This window comes from Cygnus atratus, chromosome 2 (assembly GCF_013377495.2).
Source record: "Cygnus atratus isolate AKBS03 ecotype Queensland, Australia chromosome 2, CAtr_DNAZoo_HiC_assembly, whole genome shotgun sequence".
Classification (NCBI taxonomy): domain Eukaryota; kingdom Metazoa; phylum Chordata; class Aves; order Anseriformes; family Anatidae; genus Cygnus; species Cygnus atratus.
Window position 1 is genome coordinate 102,275,028 of NC_066363.1, and position 18,657 is coordinate 102,293,684.

The 18,657-nt window shown below is 35.3% G+C and overlaps 1 protein-coding gene across 1 annotated transcript in view; it reads right to left on the reverse strand.

Annotated features, from left to right (window-relative positions):
- LOC118259865 (translation initiation factor IF-2-like) overlaps window positions 1–18,657 on the reverse strand; it is a 101,357-nt gene that overhangs the window by 31,034 nt on the left and 51,666 nt on the right. Inside the window, exon 3 of the mRNA XM_050708771.1 lies at window positions 8,602–8,729. Coding sequence (XP_050564728.1) covers window positions 8,602–8,729 — 128 coding nt within the window. The remainder of the gene's footprint in view (window positions 1–8,601; window positions 8,730–18,657) is intronic.

Consider the following 18,657-nt stretch of genomic DNA (forward strand, 5'->3'; position numbering starts at 1 on the left):
CTGTGATATATTCCTGGTAGCTTTGATTTTTTTTATTATTATTATTATTTTTTAATAGACAAAGAATAAGGTTCTCTATTAGTTTTTTTAAATAACTTTTATTTTAAATAAAAATAAATATTTTTATATGATTACATGATATTAGTACTATACCTATGTTACATTTTTTTCCTCTGAAAGAGTGTCTAATAGAGAATATCAAGAGTATAGCCTTCAGGTGATTTTTTCATGATATCATACACATGTTAAAAGGAACCTGTTGTACAGAGCAACTTTTTCCTCAATATCTATCATAAGTTCTTTTGCAGTTCTGCAGAAGAAGAGATACTGAATCATGTCATGGTTCTCTTCCAACCTTCAGGTTTCCTTTCTCTTTTCTCAGAAAGCAGATTGGCGCTTCAGGTAAGGAAGATGGTGTGCATCCAGAATATGTGTGCACCCAGAGAAGGACTTGGGAGTACCAGAGAAGGACCTGGGAGTACTGGTTGATAGTCAGCTGAATATGAGCCAGCAGGGTGCTCAGGTGGCCAAGAAGGCCAACAGCATCCTGGCTTGTATAAGAAGCAGCGTGGCCAGCAGGTCTAGGGTAGTGATCGTCCCCCTGTACTCAGCTCTGGTGAGGCCACACCTCGAGTACTGTGTTCAGTTTTGGGCCCCTCGCTACAAGAAGGACATGGAGGTGCTCAAGAGAGTCCAGAGAAGGGCGACGAAGCTGGTGAGGGGTCTGAAGAACAAGGCTTACGAGGAGCGGCTGAGGGAGCTGGGATTGTTTAGCCTGGAGAAGAGGAGGCTCAGGGGTGACCTTATCGCTCTCTATAGGTACCTTAAAGGAGGCTGTAGCGAGGTAGGGGTTGGTCTATTCCTCCACATGCCCAGTGATAGGATGAGGGCGAATGGGCTAAAGTTGCGCCAGGGGAGGTTTAAGTTGGATATTAGGAAGAACTTCTTTACTGAAAGGGTTGTTAGGCATTGGAATGGGCTGCCCAGGGAAGTGGTTGAGTCACCTTCCTTAGAGGTCTTGAGCTTAGTGATATGGTTTAGTGGAGGACTTGTTAGTGTTAGGTCAGAGGTTGGACTAGATGATCTTGGAGGTCTCTTCCAACCTAGACGATTCTGTGATTCTGTGATTCTGTGATCAATTCACCCTAAAATCAAATCAACAAAACACTAGAAGGCCTGCTCCAGAAGTCTCAGAAGCACCCTGACTTCTACAGTGTTGAATAACACTAGAATAGACTAAATAGACAATATTTAAACATATGCATAAAAACAAACAAACAAACAAAAAATATGTTGGCCTGGAATTAGATAGTTATGTCTTATACTATAGATCAATCCATGTCTTGGTTCTGCTGGATTTGTCTTTTATTTTTTGCCTTTTCAGGATTTTCTTACATCACAATGATGGAATCCATAGCAAATCTTCTATTTCAAAAAAAGCACATCTTTTGATTCATAGAATAATAGAATGATATAATCATTTAGGTTGGAAAAGACTTCTCAGATAATCTAGTCCAACCTTTAACCTAGCACTGATCATCACTGATCATCAAGTCCAACCATTACTCAGGAAGGAATACTTTTTTTTTTCCTTTTTTCCCCTGAGTTACCTGTCTGTAGGAAGAGCACATATACATCACCATTAAAATAATTCTAGCACCAAATTAAAATAGGTTGAAAAAGAACTTCCATGGTTTTTTTTTTTAGATTACATTATTTTTGTGGTGAAATTGAGAAATATTTCAGCCCCAGGGTCCCACAGTTCTTTGCTGTTCAGATTGTATATACTACATCCAAGCACTAAATTCTCTCATGAAAAATACAGATACAATTTTTAAGGATCACATATGAACACAAACTGAGAATAGAGAAAGACACATAACAGTCTTTCCAGTTGGAAACACATCTTGCCAAACACCGAGTCAGTTACCCCATCCATCATCTGTCATTTGTGATAATCAAGAAAGACCTAAAAACCTATTGCAAAGGCAAACTTTGTAACTAAAGTTCACCCACCAAAGAACGTTGACTATATAAAGCTATGAATTTATCACAGAATATATTTTCCTCCCACTACTCATGACTCACAACCTAGAGACCACATCTCTCTTCCCAGAGAAAGTTCCTATCACCCTTCACTGCCCTCATTCTAAACTCATATCAACTTTCATATATGCCTTAGATACCAAATCTCTTTTTCTCTATATACCCAATTAAGGTCAGAAAAGTTACTCTTGTATTTAGTTTTAGAAGTTTTTTTCTTGGTTTCAGTTTCAGAACAGAAGATCTGGTATGTCCAAAAAGATTTCTATGCTTTCCAACTATAATAGTATTTTTAATAAAAAAGATTACTTTTATGTAAAAACCTTCCTTCCCTGGAACAGTTGTGCTGTTATATTTTCATTACCTGGATGTGTGGGTACCTGGCTATATTTCTCAGTCTGAAAAAACTAAGATATTTTGCAGCAGTTTTTCTGCTCGGATCAATCATAAGCCCAAGTTATTCTAATTTTCATCTCATCTAAAGGACTCTGAAAAGATTTTGTTTGTAGTTTTTGGGCAACCAAGGGACACGAGAACATGAAATATGGATAAGGTTCTCATGGATGCTTTTCAGTTGGGACATTTTCTGCAGTAATTTTAGAGATTCAGTAGACATGCAGAGTGCTGGGATAATGGAAATGTTGATATGAATACTGGCTAAAAATAAGTGAGAAGTATTGTTCTTGCACAATAAAATAGTAACTAGGATTTTCTATTCACCTATAGATCATATCCTTTGCATTTTCTTTTACTGAGAGTAAAAGCTGCTAATTTTTTTTAAACAATCTAAATATTTAAAATATGACATGCAGTAGAAAAACAAAGTTTCACTTCTATAACCTTTAAAATTATAGATAATAATGAAAAATATAATTAAATTTTACATAAACATATATTATTTGTACATGGATTCATTGTATACCAACTATTTGTTTTCCTTTTCCTGCCCTCAGGAACTATGAAAAATCTAAACAGGTCAAGTCCAGCATTACTGAGTTAAAATTTAATTTATCTTCCATTCCCAATTGAAAACGTGATATTATGGAATATTTTTCACTATTACCTCCCAAATTGCTTCTATTCTGTATAGTGTATTAAATGCAATGAAAATATATGAATTTAAGATTTCAATTGACTTCTCATTTTGTATTCCAACATAGAATAACAGATGGAGCATGGCATATTTTAAGTTAGACATAGGACTTGTGTGATGGGAAACTAAAGATTTAAATCACATAGAAACTATGAACAGATCTCATTATTTCATTTAGCCCAATATTTTCTTTATGTTTTGATCTTTAGGAATCCATGCTATATAAAAGCACACAAAATTGAGTCTAATTTCAGGAGGCAGTGTTCATTTTTTTTATGGACTGGTACTATATAAGAGAAATATCAGACTGCAATGAGAAAGGCTTAATTCCTCCAAGACTGAATATCTTCAACGAATAGTTTTGAACCTATAGGTATTATTGTATCATGATCATAACTAATATAATGAATTCAGAATGTTTTAACACAATAATTCAAGTTCTAATATTAGCTTTGTTAAATATATTAACATTACTATGAAAGATAACCTAGTTAGACTTCTTTTCTTTTTTCTTTTTTTTATCAGATATTACATTTCCTCAATAATTTAAAATAATGATCTGCATTGCAGCTGTTATATAAGCTTCCAAAATATTCTGAGAAATCTCAAATTTAAGTTTTATTTGAAGAGAATTGACAAGATCTGTTCTTATGAGTATAAAGCTGTTATTGCAGGAAAGATCCAAGTTTTGACATTCGGTGGTGCAGGAAGTTTGCCAAAATGGGAGGGAGAAGAGGAAGAATAGTTTTCTATGAGGTACTTAATCTGCATATAGATAAGCTTCTTCACTCTGTGAATCATAGATATCAATCATTCATGTTCATCAGTGTCTCATACATATTCATTAGAACAAACTGTTATGCATGATTAAAGCTGTTATAAAATGACAATACTGTGTTTTGTTTTTATCTCAGGTCTCTGTGTACTGAAAACTCCACTGGCTGTTTCCATCTTGTGATCTGAGAACACTTTCTGCTATCTATAAAGAACCAAAACTCCATATGAGCTTGCATGGATTTACAGTCTGCATTCAAACCACTTAGCATTTTTTAAGCAGTTATAAAGGAATCATGAAGGTTTTCTACTTTCTGAGCAAAGATTTCAGCAGTGTTCAAATGCAAGTTATAAGTTTTTAGGGATTAACAAGAAATAAGTGTATTTAATGTGTTTGCATGCAGATACGGGGAGGAATATTGCTAGATAGGAAAATGCAGGTACATATTTATATTTCCCCTAAATTTATTTTGTGATTTTGTAGCTGTTCTAATGCTTTCTGAGAGTCCATTTGGACTCACAGACTGACACTAGATTTGGTATAGGACTGGCATGAAGCAGGGACACAAAAACTAGCCCCTTTCTTTCATAAACTCATATTCTAGCACCTTGAACTGTCATTTATTTTCTACATTTGTGTCGAATATGAAGCTTTATTGATTCTACTAGAATTACAGCTAGGAAAGACAAGTCTAAAAAATACATGTGAAGTAGGTTTGTGAAACATTCAAAATATATTGTCCATATATGCTTAATCTTGAAAGATTAAAACACATTTGTTTAGTACCCAAATTTCTTCTGCTATACTATTTCTTCAAAAGATCATAGTACTTTCGTTGTCATCTGAAAATAGTAAGCACTTCAGCTTTTGGCTTGGAAACAAATGGTTTAAGGAACATGCTGGCTCTAAATATTCTCAAACATAAGAACTGGTAATCCTGATAAAATTAGAATTGAAATGTAGGTTTTTATTATTTCACTTAAATGAATGAAGAATACATCAATGAGTGACAGGTATTTCCTTGAGATAAAGACATGTCCCAGTTTTTGCCATTAGAAATCATTTTAACTCCCAGTTTTCATTTAATGATGACAACTTGCTCAGTGAGTTAGTGAGCCTAAATAGTGTGACTTGCACTAAACTGAATCCCAGATCAGAGATGTATTTATTTGGTTAATACTCCAGAATTAAAGTGGAAGAACATGCTTTTCCCTGAATTTCTAACCTACGAAACAGGAACATGAATAGAAAAAAATAAACATATAGAAGACTATGAAATATTATGGCAAAACAGTGAGTTGGTCAAGGAAGGATCATGTGACATTATCAACACACATAACCACATCTGGCTATTTGAATTTTCTACTCAGCCTAAGGAATCATAGTTTTCTACTCTGCCTAAGGAATCACCCAACTTGCAACAATAGTTTGAAAGCTTTTTCTCATATCTTATCTAAATTTCCCTGTCTACAATTTAAGGCCATACTTTCTTGAACTATCAGTTGAGTACATGAAGAACAACTTATGACCTAGAACTAAAAAGCCTCAATTCACTCTCACTAGACTTAATAAGTTTAAGTCCTTCAAGCTTTCCTTAAACCTATTTATAACCTATAGGTATGCCATAGCTTTTCTCACTGTATTCTAAATCTTCTTGGAAAGATGACACCTTGAACAGTACTTCACAGTCACATTACTCCAGTTCCTTCTTTACTTGTGAAGATCAACATTTTAAGATTATTTTGCGTGTTTTACAAATAAAGGATCATTCTGCATATCTTAGCATCTTGTTTGTCTTCTTCATAACAGCATGGTACTGTGATCTCATACTGAACCATTAAGTTTGTTATGATCTGCATGTAATTCTCTGCAAAACTGTTAAATTAATGATCCTCCATCTTGCATTTATTTGTATAAGTGTAAGAAACTGAATCTTTTTCTAATTATATTTTGTATATTATTTTTCCAATATATATATAATTATGAAGCCTAGTCCTGTCTGCCACTAGACCTACATGGATTTGCTTTCATCTGCAGATTTAACATATATTTTACTAATTCATCAAAAGTTTTAATGATATTTTGATTGGTATCAGATTTTAATCCCAGAATTCCACCTTCAGTATCCTTTCAGTTTGTCAGAGAAAAATAATGGTAACTATTCTGGACTTGTTTTTCAAACTTCTGCCTATTCAGTTATAGATTCAATAGTCCATGTGCCTGTAAAATGCTTGTGGAATCATATGAGATAGTTTCAAAAGCATTGCTATGGACAGTCCATATAAGACTAGATATTTCAATGTATCTGATATCATAGAATCATAGATTCATACAATCATTAAGGTTGGAAAAGACCTTCAAGATCATCTGGTCCAACCATCATCCTACCACCAATATCACCCACTAAAGCATGTCCCTAAGCACCAGGTCCAGACTTTCCTTGAACACCGCCAGGGATGGTGACTCCACCAATTCCCTGGGCAACCCATTCCAATGCCTGACTACTCTTTCTGAGTAGAGATGTCTCCTAATTTCAAATTTAAACCTCTTCTGGTGCAACTTGAGGCCATTCCCTCTAGTCTTATCACTAGTTATCTGCAAGACGCCGACCCCCAGCTCCCCACACCTTCCTTTCAGGTAGTTGTAGAGAGCATTCAGGTCTCCCCTGAGCCTCCTCTTCTCCAGACAAAACAACCCCAGTTCCCTCAGCCACTCCTCATAGGACTTGTGTTCCAGCACCTTCACCAGCTCTGTAGCCCTTCTCTGGACATGTTCCAGTGCCTCAATGTCCTCCTTGCACTGACGAGCCCAAAGCTGAACACAGTACTCGAGGTGCGGCCTCACCAGAGCAGAATACAGGGGGACGATCACCTCCCTGGTCCTGTTGGCTGCACAATTCCTGATCCAAGCCAGGATGCCTTTGGCCTTCTTGGTCACCTGTGCACACTGCTGGCTCATGTTCAGGTGAGCATCAATCAGCACCCCCAGATTCTTTTCCTCTCCCCAGCTTTCTAGCCACTCTGCCCCCAAGCCTGTAGCGCTGCATGAGGTTGTTGTGACCAAAGTGCAGGACCCAGCACTTAGCCATGTTGAACCTCATCCCATTGGCCTCTGCCCATCGACCCATCCAGTCCAGGTCCCTCTGCAGGACCTTCCTACCCTCCAGCAGATAAACACTTCCCCCCAACTTGGTGTCATCTGCCGACTTACTGAGGCTGCACTCAGTTCCCTCATCCAAGTCGTCAGTAAAGATATTGAAGATGATGGGCCCCAACACCGATCCCTGGGGAACACCACTGGTGACTGGTCGCCAAATGGATTTCACTCCATTCACCACTACTCTCTGGGCCCAGCCGTCCAGACAGTTTTTTAACCCAGCAAAGTGTACCTGTCCAAGCCATGGGCTGCCAGCTTCTCCAGGAGAATACTGTGGGAGACCGTGTCAAAGGCCTTGCTGACGTGTAGGTAGACTACGTCAACAGGCTTCACCTCATCCACCAGAGGGGTCACCCGGTCATAGAAGGAGATGAGGTTGGTCAGGCAGGACTTGCCTTCCATGAACCCATGCTGTCTGGGCCTGATCCCCCGGTTGTCCTGCATATGCTGTGTGATTGCATTCAACATGACCTGTTCTATTACCTTTTCTGGCACCGTGGTCAGGCTACCAGGTCTGTAGTTCCCTGGGTCCTCCTTATGACCCTTCTTATAGACGGGCGTCATATTAACAAGTCTCCGGTCATCTGGGACCTCTTTAGGTGACCATGACCGCTGACAGATGATGGAAAGAAGCCCAGCAATCACATCTGCCAACTTCCTCAGCACCCTCGGGTGGATCCCATCTGGCCCCATGGACTTGTGACAGTCCAGGTGGAACAACAGGTCTCTAACTGTTTCCACCTGAACTGTGGGTGGGTTCTTCTGTTCCTCGTCCCAGACTTCTAGTTCAAGAGGCTGAGTACCCCGAGGATAAGTGGTCTGGCAGGTAAAGATAGATACAAAGAAGGCAATAAGAACCTCAACCTTTTTCTTATCCTCTGTAGTCATGCTCTTCCCTGGGGGGAATAATTTTAATCTATATTTTTTAAATATGCATTAGTAGATAGAAGTTTTGACAATGTTAAAGAGCAATATGTATTTAATTTGAAGAGGAAAAAAAAACACACAACAAAACAGTGAGGACATTAAAAAGGTAGAGGAGGTAGTGATAGATGAAAAAAACGTAATGGAGAAGAAGGAGACATGGTCTGCTCTGGACAAATATTGGTAGTATGTGACTATGGCTACCAAATCTTTACGTAACTCAGTGCCAGCAAATGATACAATTATTCAGTGAATTATTAATTAGAGGTGGATAAATCAACCAATTAATTGTATAAACACAATTAAGTGAGAAAATCATGTAGGTGCAGAGTCAATTAGGTTGCAGAACTCATTATAATTAAAATACACAGGCAATGGAGTGGTATTAAACAGGCAAAGTTTAAGGATTAATAATTAGCTAAACAAAATAAATAAGTGAACAATCAACAAAGCAGTGAATCAGTCAAGCAGGATAAAAAGTAATTTCATTATAAAATAAGACATCAATGAATCAATAAATTAATTCTCCAGAGAATGATGTGATCAGTAAGTAAGGACAAACATTGCAATTATGACTAGTAGGCAGTTAAATGAGCATGAGAACACCTACCTGGAGAAGGTTTAGTGGGTGTTCTGGGTACCATCAGCAGCCACAGTGAGAGTAGGCTCCAGAAATAAGCCTTTCTTACTGTATTTGTCACTGCAGCATTCTCAGCATTCTCTGTGTTAGGAATCATACTATATTTATGGAAAAAAAAATCCTTTTTAGAAAAAAAATATATATATAGGTAAGACCATTATACTGGCAATAGCTCTTTACATATTTTAAATAGTATGTAACCTACAACATCCCTTATTTTTGTAATGAACAAACTTACTCGATATTGAAATTATAATATGACAATTCTGCTTAGTTGATAACATCATGATTAATAATAAATTAAAACAATAATTAATTAATTAATAAGCAATTAATTATTAATAATAAATTAAAACAATAAAACTCATGATTGTTTTAGGAATACTTGCATTAGGTTTTCAAGTCTTTTTATTATAAAAATCAGATTTGTTGTTTCTACTATCTTATGAGTCACCAGAATGTCTTTTGCAATTACATCTGTGGACATTAAAATCATAATAAAAAGTTTTATGTGAGCTACTAAGACCATAGTTGCTTTTACTTGTGTACAACTATTTAAAATTTGTTTAAATATTACTACCTTTTTTTTTTTTTTACAAGAATGGCCTTGTTAACAGAGGTAAATAAGTTGCATATTCTAAATGTACTATTTTGCATTGTGTCTTTATATAAAAGTTATGTAAAATTTTGAAGTAAACTAAGTACACTGTATATTTCATGACAGCATTAAGCAATAAAGGTCTCAAATGACTGGGAAGGGCTATACAAATTCCACCACATATCTCCTCCACTTGATTTAATTGCCTGACTTTCAAAACTCTTGTTATTCTCTTTGCTCAAAAAAATAAATAAATAAATAAATAAAAATCCAATGAATTGACCTACTTTCTAAGGAAGTGAAAATCTGCCATATTACTGTATATTGCGGCTCACATAATTTCAAAGCTTTAAAATACCATGAACCAGGAATTAAATCCTCGAGTACGTACTTAAAAGTTAGGTTTAGAAATATTGCAAAAGTGTTGCAATATGCCTCAAAACAAGCTTTGCAAAACTGTGAAATTCAGAGCTAAGGTTAAAGTGAAAAATAATATAGTAACATTAATCTGAAGAAATATTGAGCTAAAGTATAATCTTTGCCTTGCAATGATACCTCTAGCAGCTGGTAGTCAGAATATATATAATCCTCTGGGTATTGCATGGAATCACTACAGAAACACTACCTTGCTTCATGAATGTCAAAAAGCAGTGAAAATGCTAGCATACTGCCCTGAAAGTGTAAGAAGGACACCAGAATAAATAAGCAGGAAGAGATCTAATAAGGAACTTTCTGACAGATTTTCTTTTTAGGAAAGTTTCATCAGAAAATGCTTTCTTGTTGAACCTAAAATGTTTCAGTTACTATACTCCAGGTTCTTCCTGCATCCGAAACGGGTTTTGTGCATCTAGAAAGCTGTGACTCTTATGGTATGGAAGGGTTTCTCTAGGACAGTGCACCTATCAGCTCTGGCCACAAACTGCAAAGCAAGGACCACATAAGCTTCCTTGTCTGCAAGGTAACCCAGAGGATCAGGACTCCCAAACAGTCTGTAGGAACATGAAGTCTTAAATGTACAGTCAGAACCTGGTGAATGATGACTGTCGACATACCACATAATTTTGCATTTGCACAATTACAAATCAAATAAGACAATGACAAATGTTATCTAATATTTTTTATAATATCAAGACACAAATAGATATTGTTTCAAGTATATTAAAATAAATAAATAAATAAATTACTCATCTTGTGATTTCTTAATGTCCTGGATTGAAAGTTCAAATATATGTGCTCTATTTAAAATTTATATTTTTTCTCAACTTTCCAGAAATGCTTGTTTCATCATAATTGTAATTATATAATGTATTTTAAATACCAATAAATATCTCCAGAAATATGACAGAGTAAAAAATTATCATATGCTTGGCTATATAAAAATATATGTGTATGTCTATGTAAAACGTTTAGATTATAAGTGTCTTAAAAAAATGTAAATAGTTGCTGCAGAATAATAATAGCTCAAAGTTTTGTTATGAATCACAGGAAATGTAGCTCAATGATTCACTATGATCCACAGAGCATGTACTTAATTTTTTGAATATTTTAGGTGTCCACAGGTAATTTAAAAGATAGAATCAGCTTTAGCAATTTGTAGGTCTTCTCAGAGGATTATGGTTGCATCAGCTGGTGTTTGACATATTAAATTCTAATTTTTGTTCCACAATATTATTAATTATGAATCACAAACAGTTTGAAAATTACATGCAATATGTTTCAGTATACAGTTGTTCCAATTAAGGATTGAGACATCAGTAAAGAAACAAAAATTAAGTAGAAACCACCATAATCCCCTCTAGGTTTTACACAGCACTCTCCTCTGCTACCAGCACATCTTGTACATTATGTTCTACAGGATTAATTCCTACATTTTTGACAAAATGTAGCACACCATTGTTTTTAACATCTGCTAATTCCAAACAGATATGGTGCAGAAAAAATATATATAACTCAACATTATACTCAGTATGCATAATGTATTTACATATATATTTACTTGGCATATATAATTCAGCATATATAATACTCTGCTTCTGAAGAAAGAATATTTTAAAAATAATTGGTGTTTATAACTTCATATCTGTTCATTCTGACAGTTACCAGCTCCATCTGTTTTATTCCTCCTTCAGTCACTGAGGTGGGCTAACAAACACTTTGGTCCATGACAGTGCCTTCAAATTTTATATATGGAGTCATTTATAAAATGTTAAAAGTTAGTAAAAATATAAATTGTTCTGGAGTAACAATATTACTTGGATATACATTTCATGCTACATCTAAGAGACAAAAGTAAAAGCAATGTATTGGAAGATAAAACAAGGACTCTGAAAGGGAAGGTTTGTTTCTACAGAATCATTGGTCTTCTGTAAACACAAGTATATATGTTAAAATATGTGTGTAGCTAGGTATTTAAACAATGACAATTTACCCACTCAAGTAAAGATACTATACTGCCAAACACAGCAATTCTATCACCCAAAGGCAGACTCTCAGCTTGTATAAGATGCCTTAATTCTCTCAGCATATTTTCCACCAATGCATTTGATATTCTCTGTATTTTATTTTGACTGAATATATTGAGATCTTTGTATGTTATATTACATAAAATATATCAGTTTGTAGTTGTGTAATGTTTTTGGCTGGAACAGAGTTAATTTTCTTCATAGAGGCTCACAAAATGTTGTGTTTTGAATTTTTGATTAAAATAATGGTGGTAACACACTGATGTTTCAGTTGTTGCAGAGTAGTGCTCGCACAGAGCCCAGACCTTTCTGCTCCTCGTGCTGCCCTGCCAGCAAGGAGGCTGGGGGTGCACCAGGGGTTGGGAGGGGACACAGCCAGGACAGCTGGCACATGCTGGCCAAGGGGATGTCCCACCCTGTATGGGTCATGCTCAGCAATAGCAGCTGGAGTAAAGAAGGCGGGGGGGGGGGGGGCGGGGACGGACGTTCGGGGTGATGGTGTTTGTCTTCCCAAGAAGCCCTTACATGTTCTGAACCCTGTTTTCCTGGGAGTTAATAATAATAATAATCATCATAATAATCATCATAATATATTTCCTGGGATTATACTACTAATAATAATAATCTGTATATAAACACAAACATATTTCTGCATACAATTAAAAAAGATCAACAATAAAAAAAACTTTATATTAACCATACGAACTTATTGTTTTATTATACTAATGTAATACAAAGAGTACAGTAATTAGCTTATTTAGCTTTTTATTTTACCATTTGCATTCTGATATCAAAGTAATTAAAGATGACTAATTATGTTGGAGGGGATGTTATACTTTGCATTAAATGGAAACTCAGCCAGTTGGAGAGGTTAAATTGATTTGACTAATGCTTTCTAATGTATTAATTATTTTATGTCTTCAGAATGGATTCTGTCAGAGTATTTATACGTTATTCTACAACCACTTATTAGCATGCATATATTTGAAATAGCTGTGGACCAGGACTAAGAAAGACAACTTTTCTCATATAGATAAAATATGCCTGTCTCACCGCAGTCTGAAAATATAAAATATTTACTTATTTAACACAGCTTACATACATATTGTAAAGAAGTCTTTGCTCTTTAAAGCATACCTTGGTATACTTAAAATATACCAAGAAAACCTTAACTGCAACTTCAAGAAAATCAGGAAAGAAGATCCAGAAAACTAGAAGTGGTCAGCCATATCTCAGTCCTCAGGAAGATAATGTAAAAAAAATCCTTCTGGAAGCTATGTGCAAGTACCTGAAGGAAGAGAAACAATTAAGAGAATTCAGCACAGAGTTACTAAAGGCAGTTTGTGTCTAAGCAACATGATAACCTACAAAGAAATGACTGCCTCTGTGGATGGGGGAAGAGTTGTGAATGTTGTTTGCCTTGACTTCAACTGTGACATATTCACCTACTCTGTCCTTACAGCTAGAGAGATATGGTTTGGGTATGTTGGCTATAAGATGCATTAAAAATGGGCTGTTGGGTTCAAAGGATTGAGGTCAGTAATATAAAGTCCAACTTATGGCCAGTTACTGGTGGTGTTTTCCAGGGGACAGTACTGAGGTTAACACTGTTAAATTGCTTTTTGAAATATGCAGATGTTGAGATAGACTGCACTCTCAGCATATTTTGGGGATGGTACCAAACAGCATGTGGGGTGGAGAGCAGCAGGAAGAGTGACTGACATTCAGTAGGGCAGAGCCTCTGCAGGCCAACCTTGACACCCTGGAAAAATGGGCTGATAGACACCTCCTAAAGTTCCACAAAGGCAAACTTCTGCACCTAATATGGATTAACTGCATAAAACTGTTTAGGCTGAGTCCTGTCTGGAGTACCTCTGCTGAGACTTGCAAAGACTTTTGCTAGACTTGAAGGACCTGATAAACAATGAGCTGAATGTGAAGAGTATCCAGAGTACCATGCTCAGCTTAAAGCTCCCCCGTACAAGAAAGAAACTGTCAAACTGAAATGAGTTTCAGTTAGCAGCCCACCATGATGACTACAGCAGAGGCTCCTGTAGTGTAAGGAGAGGCAGGGAGAAATGGAGTTTGCACAGCGTGGAGAGGAGGAGACTGAATCAAGTTAGAACACAGGAAAATTTTGATTGAACTTCAGAATTTTACCATGAGGATGGTGCAGCACTCAGAAAGGCCATGAAACCTCCATCTTTGGAGACGTTGTGATTTAACCCATCACGCAGCTAAGCACCACACAACTGTTCACTGTGTTCTGGTGGAATGGGGGACAGAATCAGGGGAAAAAAAATTAAAAGCTCATGTGTTGAGATAAAGACAGTTTAATAGGACAGAAAAGGAAGGTTAATAATAATAATAATAATAATAAATAGTTATATGATAATAATAATATGTACAAAGCAAATGATGCACAATACAATTGCTTACTGCCTGCTGACTGATGCCCAGCACGTCCCCAAGCAGCTGATCACCCCACCAGCCCACCCCAGTCAGTCACCCCATCTTAAATGTTTAGCATGATATCATATGGTGTGGAATATCCCTTTGACTGTTTTGGGTCAGCTGTTCTGGCTGTGTCCCCTCCCAGCTTTTGGTGCACCCCCAGCCTCCTAGCTGCAGGGCAGTATGAGAAGCCAAAAAGTCTTTGACAGTGTAAGCACTGCTCAGCAACAACTAAAACATCAGTGTCTTATCAGCATTATTCTCATACTAGATCCAAAACACAGCACCACACCAACTTCTAGGAAGAAAATTAACTCTATCCTAGCTGAAACCATGACAGGAAATATTTAAAACAGCCTGAGAATGCCCTGAGCAACTTGGTCTATTTGGCCCAGCTGGAACGTCAAGGTCCTTTCTAAGTTCATTCTGTGATTCTATGTTGTCCATTTGTTTATTTGTTTGTTTTATAAAACCAAAAATTTATAAAACCTTTGCCTTTATGCAGAGCAAAGATCCTGAAATACTATCTTACAGACCTACTCCAATGAAAGAACAAATGGACTGTCACTGAATGAACAGCTCAAACTAAAAAGGTACCTGTGTTCTTTGTTATCAGTTAACTTTCTTGAGCTCTATTAATTTTTGCAAAGATTTACTTGAAAATTACCTATTTTCAAACTGTCATTAGGTAGGTGTTATTTTCATGTTTAAAATACTTGCAATAGAAACAGCATAAAAAACAGCGTGTGACTACACACAAAACCAGTATTATACATATCCTAACAGTTTGTCTAACACTAAAAATATTTAAATTCCTGTGTGACAAGTTGTTTGTCTTGTACACTTGTACAGACAAGATAGGCCAGTATATTCCAGTATATTGAGTCCTCTTTCCTTTTTTTTTTTTTTTTTTTTTTTAATCTCTTCCCCTTTCCCAAAATATTTATGGAATACAGTTATAACAATTCTGAAAGTGTCAGCAGGACATTCTTTGTAAACAGTCCACTTTGTAGTTATCCTTCCTCAGCTATGGTTATATCATGATCAGGTGAAAAATCAAACATAAAAAATAAATATGCCATATAGATTTAGAGAAAAAAGTCCTTAAATGCAGTGAAGTTCAACATCCACACAAATGCATAGAAAGTGCTATAAGATTTAGTGTAAAAGAAGATACCCATCCTTCATCTGTATTCTAAAAATTATATTTCTATGTTCCTACCCTCAGCTGTCCTATGCTAATGAACAAGACTTCGTCTACTCTTTCCACATGCTTTTTTCCAGACCACTCCACCCACTGATGCACAGCCAACTGCTGGTCTTCCTTTTTTTTCCTTTTTTTTTTTTTTCTTGCAAGTCATTTATAAGGACCTCAAAACTGCAATTCAGATTCTTCCTGCACAGTTAGGTTGTGCCCTATGTCTATACAAAGAAGAGCTCCAAGGAAGATTGCCTGCTAATCAATTTCATTTTCACCTGCCTTCTGTGAATGAGGACCCACTGGAGAATTCTCAGAGAACCTTATAAGTGATCACTTATTTATCGAGGAATTTACTCTATGCTCATTCAATTCAATTTCCTATGGTAAATTACAATTTATTTATTTTTTTCCATGTCTTAGAATGTTATTTAAACACATCCATTTTTTCTCTCCTGAGCACAGTTTTGTAATAAGACTGAAGTGCAGTTATGGGCTTATCTCAATTATGAGAAAAATACCTTTCACAGTATAATTATTTCACATTTAAAGTCCAATTATTTGGGTTGTGTCCCAAAGTGCTCAAGTACTATTTCTTGTTTAAAGAGTGCAGCTAGACTGTGGAATGTATTAACTTTGAATCATCTGTTGATGTTAAACTTATTGATTTGTAGGAAACGTCATCAGGGCAAATCATTACATTTCATTACACAAAATACAAGAAATTAGTCATAGCATTAGGATATCCAAACAGCAATGCCAAACATCTAATTTTTCCTTACAGTCCTGCAGTAGACTCTTTCCAAAGTAATCTTTTCATGTCAGTTTCCAAAGAAATCAATACAGTGTAAGTAATGAACATCAAACAAAAGCTGCAGCTAAAATTTTAATTTAGGCAATGTAACTGACAATAGTCCAAAGTGTAAAATTTAAGAACATGGATGAACATTCTTTCTCTGAACAACACTGATTAGTATGAGGTGATGTGGCAAGATGCAAACAATTTCCACACCATTGTCAAATGCTGTCCTACCTCAATTTTATGAAAAATATTTCTGCTGAGAAAAAAAAAATCAAAGCATTTATATACTGTTGCACCCGTTTGCCTAAAAGTTTTTGTCATTACATATACATCAGAAATACATTCATAACATGCATTTATAATGATCCAACCATACATACACCTTTCAGAAACCGTCCCTGACTTGCACAGATTTCAGTGTTATTTTTCAGATAGAGAAAACTATTTAAACTCTACCTGGATGACTGAAGGAGAAAGTCACTGAAGCATAAAAAGAAGACTGGGTGTGTGAAGAAGAAAAGAGCTCCAGTGGAAAAAGTGCATGTAGCCCTACTTAACAAATCTTAGTTGTTCTGTAATAGTGAATTCTTTCAAGTTTTATTTCCCTCAAAAACAAGAAAAAACATGTAAGACAAACCTTAACTCCCTTGAAAATGTGGGTTTTAATTGGAAAAGAAGAAAGAGTCTGAGACGTTGAGATAGCTAAGGCTCATATCACTCCTTCTATTGCTGTTACTGAATTACAAGTGTCTGCAGAGAACCATCTTGTTAAAGAAAATATGCTTGAAGAGTGGTGTGAAACTGATGTTGAAGTCAACCTTAAGAAAATTTTCCTATTGAAAAACATCACTACTAACAGGGAGCTCTTCCTACTCTGCTCCATTTCCTTGCTGAAAACTACAAAAGGTTTAAGGAAGAATAATCCAAGTAATTTGTTGCCTTTTATTGTCAAATCAAACATCATTTTATATGGAGAAGAATAAAGCATAACTCAGTCATGACCAGCAACATAAAAGGTACTATGATTTTCTTTTCTGGCCACATATCCACTGTTATAGCAGACAATAATGAGTACTTTTAGATTAAGGCAGAAATTCTGCTTTTTTTCCACTTAATAATGGTTGATTTTAAAATTGTGAACAATTTTTAAATCTTCTTTACTCATTTTTCCAAATAGGAATATATCAAGTATACGCTAGCCCTCCAAATTTCAAATGACCATGTCAGGTAGATTTGATAATTTGCTTTTGACATGTCATATACCAGTTTCTTCAGGTTGAACGAGGCAGTAAAGAAAAAAAAATCACTTTAAATTTTTGAAACATAGTTTAATATCATGTATTACGTACATCTTGAAAGTTTTTTATCTAACAGGGATTTATCTATGAAAGTATTTGGTTTGTTCACTAAGTCAAATATAAATGCTCTTTCATCAAATTATTTACTTACAAATCTGTTAGTATGATGTTTTCTTTTAAAATTTTTAATGATATATAATATTGTTAGAAAGTGTTCAATTTTAATTGATTAGTTATGTAGATACAGTTGTCTAATATTTATAAACTTCTCAACTACTTAATATTCTGTTTATTTTTCTGCTTTAAAGTTATTTTTATCTATTCAAAATATTTGTTCAAACAAGATTGTTATGCTTTTGTTAATTTAGTCTTAGTAGAGGAAAATATGCCACTTTTAAGTAAGTGTTTGGGAAGATAAATAATTTTTGTAATGAGAAAGTTAAAATAACACTATCATTATTTTCAATATTATTATTAATAAATTTAAATATTTTACTAAATATTCATAAAACCTGAGACCAATATTTAGGTATTTTCTCTAAATATTTTTTAGCAAAAGGAATGATCAATATTTTACAAAATATGATCTATGAGGAAATATAGAAAGGAGAATATGGGGTATATTATTTATGTGTGCATGTGAGTGATAGAAAAGGGGAAACCACATCACCACAGTTCTCAGTTGCAAGAAATTAAAAAGAAGGAATATCTCTTGTCATTCATATTGGAGAGATGTAATGTTCTCAAACAGTAACAAGTAAGATTAGATTGATTGGAAAAACATAAGCCATAGTAAAGGACTATTTTTTACATTTGAAATGACTGTCTGAGAAGATGGGAGATCACTGAAAACCTTCAAGAATATGCTGGATAAATGTACCAGGAAAGATAACTGTACAGCTGACAGGAAAGGGAACTAGATGGACACTGTATAAAATCTTTCCAGAACTATTTGTCTGAAGTTTTGAATGCTGCTGAACCACAAGAAGTACCTGAATTACCTTTGAACATTGTCTTTTTATAACTACAGAACAAAAATCACATTTTATATTATATGTGCACATGGGCCGTAAACAATATCTACTTTCAGTTGATATACAAACTAATCGTTCTGATCTCTGAGTAAAATAACCTATTCTAAAGGATAATTTTATCTTGATAGAAATCATCCTCTGAAAGTAATCAGAAACACATGAGCCACAAAAGACATTTTC